Source organism: Morus notabilis, unplaced genomic scaffold (genome assembly GCF_000414095.1).
Source record: "Morus notabilis unplaced genomic scaffold, ASM41409v2 Scaffold87, whole genome shotgun sequence".
NCBI classification, from domain to species: domain Eukaryota; kingdom Viridiplantae; phylum Streptophyta; class Magnoliopsida; order Rosales; family Moraceae; genus Morus; species Morus notabilis.
Genome location: NW_010366183.1, coordinates 567,490 through 578,731, shown reverse-complemented (window position 1 = coordinate 578,731; position 11,242 = coordinate 567,490). Strand labels below are relative to the sequence as shown.

Below are 11,242 nucleotides of genomic sequence, written 5' to 3'. Positions count from 1 at the left end.
CTCTCTCTCTCTCTTGTTGATTCGTTGGTCATTAATTCCAGGTAATGACGGAGAAATTACAACTTATTATCTGCTTCTTGGAATTTTATTATTTTCTTGGTTGAAGATGGATCAAAGGATGTTCTGCTGAGATTTTAATTTGGTGCAAAAGTTAATAAATTCATGCAAACACAAGCTTGTCTGCAGATATGCAAATATTTCACAATGAATCTGCACCACATTGGCTTGTTTCTTGCCGGCAGTTTCCTGTTTCATGAAAGTTGCATAAATAAACAAGAGCTAATAATGAGAAGGAAAAACTCTCGCCTAAGTAGGGAGGACCAAAACCTCATTTGCTTTGTCGCTAATGTATTAATTTAACACTCACTGTTTTGTTTTGAAATCTCATTGAGGATTCTCTGATAGGGAAAAAAATACAGTTCCCACTATTCAAATCACATCAGAATGGTATCACAATAAAAATTACCAATACGAATTCAACAAAATCCGAAAATTTTTTGATGGCCTAGAACCAATAGGGCGCTTTTTCATGATCTACCAAAGAATTCTCTTATTCTTGTACTTGGTCATTATCAACTGTTTCTACAGTTTTGTGATCCTCATTCCCCATCATTACTCACCCGACATTTCAGAGCCAGAGGCATGAGGAACGTTAACCGAGGCAAGTATTTGTGCTTTACCGGCTTCTTTATCCCATTTGATCCTGAAAACAAACACCAACAACAGAACTAGACAAGCAGCAACCCCTATTAATAACCCTGTCAATAATCCACCAAGCCCAAACCCAAGCTTAAAGGCAAAAACCACCCCTAAAGGCAAAGCAAGGAGATAAAACGCCCCAAAATTTGCATACATAGTCAGCCATGGCCTAGCTGTTCCCCTAACAATTCCTCCACAAACTGTTAAAGGGAAATTCATCATTTCAATCAAAGCCATCAACAACAACATCTTCTTCACGCCTCTTATAATCCCCTTGTCATGGCTGAACAAAGCCCCCCAACTTCCTCTGGCTGCAACCATCAACAAGCCACCTATGAAGCCTAGGATCAGACTCACTACAAGAGACACATAGGCTGCGTAACGGGCAGGCCCCAATCTATTCGCGCCTAGCTCGTTCGACACACGGATTGATGCACAAGAAGAGAGGGAAATGATGACAGAGTAGAGAAGATAGTCAAAGTTTTGCACAATGACTATGATCCCAACTGCTTGTTTGGGGTTATGAAGCCTCCCTGATAGAAGGACTAGGATCTCAGAACACCACCACTCAAGGCAGGTTGTGAGGCAACATGCTCCTGAAAGCTTGAGAAGCTTCTTCCAATCTTCATATCCTTGGTCCCACCATCCACCTTGTTTCCATTTCCCATCCTTTTTGTGTTCCACCACAAACACATATGGGGCTAGTATAATCACAATTATGAGATTGCTGATCCAAGCAGCCATGGAAACCCCCTCAAGACCCTTGGCTTTGGAGAGAAAGATGTTGATGGGGACATGGCAAGCAAGCGCAAGAGCTGAGCTGAGCATGATAGGAGCTGTAATGCTTTGTGAGCTCAAGTATGTCTTGAGAGGATATTGTAAAGAGGCGACTACTAAGTTAGGACGGAGATAGAAGAGGTACTTTTTCGCGACGATTGCAATGTCTTCTTGTTGGCCAAAATGGATGAGGATTTTGTCAACGTTGAGCCACAAGAAAGAAATAGGAATTGACACTAGCAGCAGCAAAAGGGTTACCATGAGAAGGGTCTTGTGGAGGAGCTTGACGTTTTTAGCTCCACGAGCTTGGCCACATATGGGTTCCATGGCGCCACATAGCCCGCTCAAGAAGGAGAAGCCTGTGACATTAGCGAAAGTGAAGGCAAGCGCGCCGCCTGCCAGCTGAAGCTCTCCTAGCCGGCCTAGAAATGCTGTTGAGATGGCTATTCTTATGAACCATGTCAAGTTCATGAAAGCCAATGGAAAGGTTAATCTTTGTTGAGATTTTAGCTCTCTTATCATTTTATCGGGCCATTTTCGAGTATTAGATGGTGTTGTCGTTTGGTTCTCTTGCAAGTTTGATGTTTCTGGCATGGTGGGTTTGTAGTGAACTGTTGAAAAAGGCTTGTTTTATGGATCTCTTGACTTGCGAGGATAGTTTTTCTTTAGAAGAAGCAAATTGGAAAGGACTTGAGAATTTTTAACGGCCAATTGTGGATCAGAAGAGAGGGAGTGACGGGGTGGATTTGTAGTGAGTGATGAGAGTGAGAAAGGCATTGGTTATTGCTCAGTGACGGCATATATCATCCTTGTAACTACTTTAAGATTATTGTTTGTGTTTGTTTCCGTTTCACTTTTTCCTGAAAAGATATCATAAGAAATGCTTTAGCAAAGCCAAAAAGTCTTATCCTTATCTGCCAAGCTTTGCCTATCACTCAAGTCAAAAAATAAATAAAGCTAGAATCAGCTTTATGATGGCAAATTGCCCGTGAAATTTTAATCATAACTTGCAAAAACATTTTTCTTTCCTTTTTTTTCTTTAAACCGGCCTTGTATTTTGTCATGTGCTGAATTTATTCTCTATGCCAACTATTTGTTCCGAAGTCAATATATTTGGTCACGAATTTAAGCGAAAGAATTTTGACAAATTTAGTATTTCGAGTTCATAAGACTCACGTCCCAACAAAATTTATTAGAAGAATCCAAAACAAAGAAATCGGTTTAGAGAGACTCCACAATATATTTCTAGTATGGTTCCACCAATATGCCCTTAAAAACAGGAAAAAAGTTCTCCAACAATCTTTATAAAATATATGAGTAAGAAAGAAAAGAAAAGGTAAGATGACCAAATAAACTAAAGGAAAAATCAAAGCTTAAAAAAAAAGGGTACACATCATTAATAATTTTCTACTTTATAAAAGAAGTGAATTATGCATGAAAAAAATTCCCCAAAAAAAAAAAAAAAACAAAGTATAGTGTCAATCATTGACATGGGCCAATTTATATTCATGACATCATTATGTGTTTCTCACTTTATCATTCTTCTTTTCTTATTTTTATCTCTTAATTTGCTTTCCGACTTGTTCCCCATTCTTCTTTTCTAAAATCCAATCAACATTGTCGTCCATTTTCATGTATTTTTATCTTGTAGCTAAGGCACTAAATATGTTATCTATTTATTTTTAGCTCCTTTTTTTTTTAATGTTGTAAACCAGCACACGTATTGATCATCTCCATGTAGAGGTGGAAGTTGCAACACCAAATTCACTAGTTTGGACTTTAGCTCAATCTTGTGCATTTAAGATACAGACCAGGATAGCAGATCAATGAGTTGTTTAGTGGGCATCTATTTTAGGTTGATTCTGATTGAGAATACTAGGGGCCCGTTTGGAATTATTTTTTAGTTGTTTTTAAAAATGTTTCCGTACTTTTTTGAGGCATAAAAATAAAAACAATTTACAAATCGCGTTTGTTTAATAAAAGTTTTGAAAATGAGAATGAAAATAAAAAACAATGAGAATGATTTTTGTAAAGAAAATTAAAAACGATTGAAAGTTATTTTTGCTTTTTCGTTTTAATTTCTAGTACTTATCAATAAAGTTATATTAAATAATTAATAATTAATTACTAATTATATTATATATAAATTAATAACTAATTATTTAGTTAAAGATCAATAGCCAAAAATTAATTATGCAACATATTAACAATAAAACAAGTAATAATAGGTTATTAAATAAATAAAAAATAATTAATATATCAATCATATATTATGTTAATTATAATCTATTAATTAGTAAATAGTTGGTAAATAAAAAATAAATAGTAATTACTCAATTAATAATTAATATTAAATTATAATTATCAATCTGTAATATACTAACCAATAATAATTAATAATTGATAATTAGTAATTAATCATTATAAGAATAATTATACAAAATTAATCATGTGATATATTAAATAATAGATTATTAAATGAAGAATAGTAATTAATTAACTAATTATTTAATTATCTAACTAAAAGTTAATAATTTAAGTAGTAAACGGAATATTAATAAATTTTGTATATACTAATTATTTTTCTTAATACACTAACTAATTAATTATAATCTAATAAATATGAGTACATTACTAACATAGTAATTACTTATAATTAATTACTAATTACTATTTTCAATTATTTAACATATTTATTTATTATATATATAGTTTAATTACTAATGTACTTATTAATAATAATTTATCTATTATTATTATATTATTAATATATTAATTTAAGATTATTAATTATATGTACTCAAAACAAACATAAATGTAACTAAACATGATTTTACTTTTTTATCATACTCAAACTAATATCTTGAAAGACTACTAAACGTAATTTCAGAATCAACTTCAAAATAATTTTCAAAATAATCTCATTTTCATTTTTATACTGAAAATAAAACTATTTTAAAAACATTATCAAACGGGCGTTAGATTTTTTTTTGGGTTTTTTTATAGGGAAAATGCTAGTCATTTGTCACTTACTTGTAAGATATGAAGCCTGGCCAATGAGATTCTATATAGGACCAAAGAAAAAAGTAGCTTTACATTTAAAAAAAAAAATCAAAGCAAAGAACAGAAGAAAGATGGCCAAATAATTATGTGGTCCCCATGCCCATTAAAGCTAATATCTCCATGATTCTGATTTATGAGGAACAAAAAAAAAAAAAAGGCTCAAGGGCCCCCCTCTTGGGGTTTTTTTTTTTTTTTTTTTTTTTTTTTTTTTTTTTTTTTTTTTGATAAATGAGAGGATTGACGTTCATGAAAAATACTTTGAGATTATTTCAAATTTTTTTAGGTTATCGGTTAAATATTCACATCTTCTCATGCTTAATTGTGGTTAAATGTAAACATTTTCCAGCATGTAAGAATTTCTTTAGTCACGCTCAAATAAAATAATTATGATTGATCTGATAATTTTTATTTACTAAGGAAAACTAAATAATGAGGAAAGATATCAATTCAAGTTAAGAATTTTAATTTAAAAGTGAATTTTATGTGAGTAAAAATATTATAATAAAAAACTTAAATTTATGTTTTTATAAGAGAAAACATTATAGTAAAAAGTTTAAATTGTGATTCGTGCTGCAAAAGAAGATGCATATACATCTGGGGGCAAGTCCATCTTTTCTGAGAAAGAATTGAGGTAGAGGCACCTGGACTTCCTACTCTCCACAAAACCATCTCAGGTAATTTTCAGCCATTGATTCTCTCGGCCACCACTTTAAAAACCATGACACCAACAGGCAACAACCAACAAATTATATCACTCTCAATTAATTAAGGGTGCTAATCTGCCAAGTTAAATATCCAAGAACAACAAAACTGATCATTCCGTAGCTCTGTTTCAAAAAATATCTTGTTAGTCTTGATCAAGTGGATACATATTTTGGTGAAATTTAAGTGACTTGAAGAGTCAAAAGCTATTCTAAATACGTGCAGAATATTATCTTTTCAATGAAATTCTAGCTCTGAATTTTTTAAAAAAAATTGTGTTATAGTTTCATTTTATGATGGTATGTTATATAGTTGGTCAGGACTAATATTAAAGCATTTCCCCGTTTTTCTGGATGCATATTAATTACATCTAAGCCTAAAATGAACGAAGACGTCATGTTAAATCTCTGAGATGAAATATATAGTTGGTATACAATAAAGTGTTTCGGAAACGTGCAAGTTCTAGAGAGCAAAGTAGATTGGACTTCGGTAATTGACGGTAGGATGCTTGGGCTTGTAAATTGAATCGTAGAAAAAATAAATACTGAAAAAATGGAGAATTTAGTTTTAAGAGTGTATAAATTTGGACTTTTAATTTTTATTTTTGATAAATATCATTTTGTTAGTATAATTATTTAAATAAAAAAGTTATGAATTAAAAATAAATGATGAAAATTCTGACCCATTCACTTTTAATGGGAATTTGTCAAAATTATCTAAATATTGAGAAAAGGAAACAAATACCCCTTAAAGTGTTTGTGTTTAAAATTTTACTCTATACTATTTTTTAATATCCTTTTTAGTCAAATTATATTAGTCAAAAAAATATTAATCAAGAATAAATAATAAAAATCCACCACGAGTATCCGGTCATCATACTGCCTGGTATTCAACCATAATACTGATATTCGATTAGAAGAGGTAGTTTTTCGCGACGATTGCATTGTGTTCTTGTTGACTGAAACGGATAAGGATTTTGTCAATAGGAATTGACACTAGAAACAACAAAAGGGTTACCATGAGAAGGGTCTTGTGGAGGAGCTTGACGTTTTTAGCTCCATGAGCTTGGCCACATATCGGTTCCATGGCGCCACTTAGCCCGCTCAAGAAGGAGAAGCCTGTGACATTAGCGAAAGTGATGCCAAGACAAATATAATCCTCCACAATAATATTATTCATGTTTAAAAATAACAGTTAGATACGATAAAACGACTGATATTAACAGTAAAAATGATATTTGTATAAATTATTATTCATATTAAAAACGACAGTCGTTTATTGATGTGCATTTTAATATTATTCATATAATTATTAATAATAGATGTGCATGACATTCATTTATTGTCATATGTTTAAAATTGACTTATGATTTTTAAAATAGTAACTGTTAGACTCAATATAAGAGAATTATACTAATTTTTTAACCGTGACACATGTGTGACACGTCCATGGGACTACAATCAGGTTCATATATATGCTTTTCTAATCGTTATGTGTGGGCACATGCTTCAAAAGCTATATATGTACGTAGCTAAGTACCTTCTAGGCTAGGACTTGTAATTTCTGACTAAAAATTTTAGTATATGTTCAATTGTATATGATGTATTTTAATTGTAACTAACTGTACGAGGCTTAAGTTGACTCCTATTTGAGTTATGCATGTTTTTCAATAAATAGTTCTCGAATCAAGTTTAATCTATTAAAGTTTGCTCACACTTAGGGTCTGTTTAGTTCGCTGATTCGAGTTGAGATGTGATTTTATGTGAGAGCTTTTTACTGTTGCAAAAAAGTTAAATGTGACTGTTTCTGAGAGCTTCTAACCGTAGCAAAACTCAAATTCTAAACTCGAATCAGTGAAGTAAACGGAGCCTTAGATGATCTCCAAATTCTAAACTCCCTGAAGCTTTTCATGTTTCTATTAAGATTGTTTCGTATTTTTGGGAAAAAAATAAAAATTACACTGCTTGGTAATTACTGCCGAATAAACTGAAATTGGAAGATGAACCTTTGTCATTTTTAGTTCTTTGTAAAAAAAAAAAAAAAACAAAATGGTTGACTTTGATTGTTTTGCAGTTATTTTGCAAATAATAATTTAGATCGATCTCACTAGTGTCCCTAAATTTTAAGATTATTCTCACTATTGCTTTTTAATTTTGAAAATGCTCACTTTGCTTCTTAAATTTTAAATTTGTCACATTTAAGTTCTTTTAGAAGAATTTATGTTAAAATTAAATGGAAAAAGAGGGGTATGTTCACGTGAATTTTATCTGTTTATTTTTAACATAAAGACTACGTGGCTATATTATTTTCTTGTTATATGTTTTTAACAGAAATTATGATAGAAGGAGTTAATTGGGAACAATTGAAAGTCTAGGAGACAAAGTGAGATATTTAAAAGCTCGGAGGACAAACTGAAAATGAACATAAAATTCAGAAGTACTAGTGATAATAATCTTAAAAAAATTTTAGAAAGTTATTTTATAAAAAAACCTTCTTGTTAAGTCATTTTTGCAACTTATTTGTCGTAGACTCGTATTGACGGATTTAGCAGCATTGCGCACAAGCATATTTCATAATTCCAGGTATTATTAGTGGAGAAATTACAACTTGTTATTATCTGCTTCTTGGCAAATGGTAAGAAGTCAATTTCCCCGGTCAGAGAATAATGACTACCCTTGGATTCCGTGTGAGAAAGCCAAAGAGCTGGATTTGATGATGATTATTTTCTATTTAATCTGTGACATTATTTTCGTGGTTAAAGATGGATCAAAGAAAGTTCTTCTGAGATTTTAATTTTGCATACGAGTTAAGCAATCCATGAAAGTACTGTAAAGTATCTTTCTGAAAATCCACGAAACTGGTTCGAATCGTTCAAGTGATTATGAATTTTTGTTAAATATGGTTCATGATGTTCCTCATTCATTGAATGATGAAATCTTTTTTTTGGCATGAAAATACAAGCTTAATTGTCTGCAGATATGCATATATTTCACATGCAATATTAAGCCTCTACATTGGTTTTTTCCTGATGCATGAAAGTTGCATGCATAAACAATAGCCCGATAAGAAGAAGAAAAACTCTCACCTACTTAGAGAGGACAAAAACCTCATTGGGTTTATCCCTATTTCATTTATAGGGCAGCTGCTAATCATTCTGTGCTTTGTTTTAAAGCATTTTGTCGTTTTAACTTGTGCATTTGTTGAACTTGAGCTGCATAAGAAACGTTTGGTTTTTCCCTAAAAGATATTCTCATAGAGGATTCCTTAAAAGGGAAAGAAAAAGTCTTTGAAACTGTTCAAATCACATAAGAATTGTACCATAATAAAAATAATATATATGAATTCAACACAACACAGTAATAATTTGATGGTTTAGAATTGTGCAGTACCCATTTGTTTATTTATTTTTTGGTACCCCATCAAAGAATTCTCTTATTCTCGCACTTGGTGATTATCAACTGTCTCTACAATTTTTTGATCCCCATCGCTACACATCTCAGAGCCAGAGGCATGAGGAACGTTAACCGAGGCAAGTATTTGTGCTTTACCGGCTTCTTTATCCCATTTGATCCTGAAAACAAATACCAACAGCAGAACTAGACAAGCAGCAACCCCTATTAATAACCCTGTCAATAATCCACCAACCCCAAGCCCAAGCTTATAGGCAAAAACCACCCCTAAAGGCAAAGCCAGGAGATAAAACGCCCCAAAATTTGCATACATATAGTCAGCCATGGCCTAGCTGTTCCCCTAACAATTCCTCCACAAACTATTAAAGGGAAATTCATCATTTCAATCAAAGCCATCAACAACATCTTCTTCACCCCTCTTATAATCCCCTTGTCATGGCTGAACAAAGCTCCCCAACTTCCCCTGGCTGCAACCATCAACAAGCTACCTATGAAGCCTAGGATCCGACTCACTACAAGAGACACATAGGCTGCGTAACGGGCAGGCCCCAATCTATTCGTGCCTAACTCTTTGGACACACGAATTGATGCACAAGAAGAGAGGGAAATGATGACAGAGCAGAGAAGATAGTCAAAGTTTAGCACAATTACTATGATCCCAACTGCTTGTTTGGGGTTATGAAGCCTCCCTGATAGAAGGACTAGGATCTCAGAACACCACCACTCAAGGCAGGTTGTGAGGCAACATGCTCCTGAAAGCTTGAGAAGCTTCTTCCAATCTTCATATCCTTGGTCCCACCATCCACCTTCTTTCCATTTCCCATCCGTTTTGTGTTCCACCACAAACACATATGGGGCTAGTATAATCACAATTATGAGATTGCGGATCCAAGCAGCCATGGAAACCCCCGCAAGACCCTTGGCTTTGGAGAGAAAGATGCTGATGGGGACATGGCAAGCAAGCGCAAGAGCTGAGCTGAGCATGATAGGAGCTGCAATGCTTTGTGAGCTCAAGTATGACTTGAGAGGATATTGTAAAGAGGCGACTACTAAGTTAGGAAGGAGATAGAAGAGGTACTTTTTCGCGACGATTGCAATGTCTTCTTGTTGGCCAAAATGGATGAGGATTTTGTCAACGTTGAGCCACAAGAAAGAATTAGGAATTGACACTAGCAGCAGCAAAAGGGATACCATGAGAAGGGTCTTGTGGAGGAGCTTGACGTTTTTTGCTCCACGAGCTTGGCCACATATGGGTTCCATGGCGCCACATAGCCCGCTCAAGAAGGAGAAGCCTGTGACATTAGCGAAAGTGAAGGCAAGCGCGCTGCCTGCCAGCTGAAGCTCTCCTAGCCGGCCTAGAAATGCCGTTGAGATGGCTATCCTTATGAACCATGTCAAGTTCATGAACGCCAATGGAAAGATTAATCTTTGTTGAGTTTTTAGCTCTCTTATCATGTTTTTGGCATTAATTTCTGCCCATTTTAGAGTACTAGATGGTGTTGTGCTTTGGTTCTCTTGCATGTTTGATGTTTCAGGCACGTGGGTTTTTTAGTGAATGGCTGAAAAAAAGGCCTGCTCTATGCAAGGTTGATGGTGTAGGAGGAATTTTTATTTTGTTTTATTTTTTTATTTTTTTAAGAAGAAGCAAATTGGAAAGGGATTTATAGTCCCTGATTTTTTTTTGTTTGGTGTGAGTTTGCGTCCCTCTCTTTTTCCTGATAGAGATAATAAGAAATACTTCATGCAAATCACGTAGGAAAATAATTTTTGGGTCCAAAATAAAGAAGAATTAAAAAGTCAGATGCTTAATTCTCTACTCTCCTGTAGGTTTTATCTATTCACTATTTTTTTAATCGAGTATCTTTTAGTTCGAATCATGTTTTACTAGTTATGGAATAACTTTTAGTCAGATGCTTAAAACCTCACACAAAAGCATCAAAGTGACATTGGTTTACAGAATGAATTTATAATCAATCTCCTGGGCGGCTATAAATGTGAACTTTGGGCTGGCGGGCCGGCCTGAAGCCCAAATTTTTCGGGCTTGGGTGGGCTGGCCCATATGCCGGCCCGTTCAAAGTTTAAATTATGGCTCAGGCTCGGGCAGTCCGAATTTTGTCACCACGCCAGAGCCCGCCGCCGTGTAGCCACCTCCAACTGCCGTCTGCCGGAGTGTTTTTTGAATTTTTCCGGCCAAGCCCGAAGCCCGAAGCCCGAAATGCCTGAAAAAAAGTTCAAAAAAATGACCGTTGTGCCCAACCTGAAAACCCGAATTTTGCCCGAATGCCCTAAAACCCATCCAACGGCTACTTTTTTGCCCGTTGCCGCCCGAACCCGACCCGCCGAAACCCTACTAGCCGTTGGACCTCCGAAAATTTGAAAAAAAATCAATTTTTTAACCCAAAAATTTTCCTATAAATACCCCCCATCCTCAACACATTTTTCTCACTCAAACTCTCTCAATCCCTCTTAATTTCTCTCAATCTCTCTCAATTTCTCTCAATCTCTCTCGATATCTCGAATCTCTATCAAAATTTTTCTAAAAACTATCACATTATCCTAAAGCTCTCTCTCTCAAATCGCTCTTATTTTTT

General features: G+C 34.2%; 1 protein-coding gene and 1 pseudogene across 1 annotated transcript; both read right to left on the bottom strand.

Annotated features, from left to right (window-relative positions):
• Positions 1-232: 232 nt before the first annotated feature.
• On the bottom strand, positions 233-2,257 carry LOC21405966 (protein DETOXIFICATION 56). Its single transcript, XM_010109804.2, has one exon. The coding sequence runs from the start codon at positions 2,068-2,070 to the stop codon at positions 613-615; it is 1,458 nt and encodes a 485-aa protein (XP_010108106.1). The 5' UTR covers positions 2,071-2,257; the 3' UTR covers positions 233-612.
• Positions 2,258-8,673: 6,416 nt separating this feature from the next.
• LOC21405964 lies at positions 8,674-10,172 on the bottom strand (annotated as a pseudogene).
• Between the last annotated feature and the right edge of the window lie 1,070 nt (positions 10,173-11,242).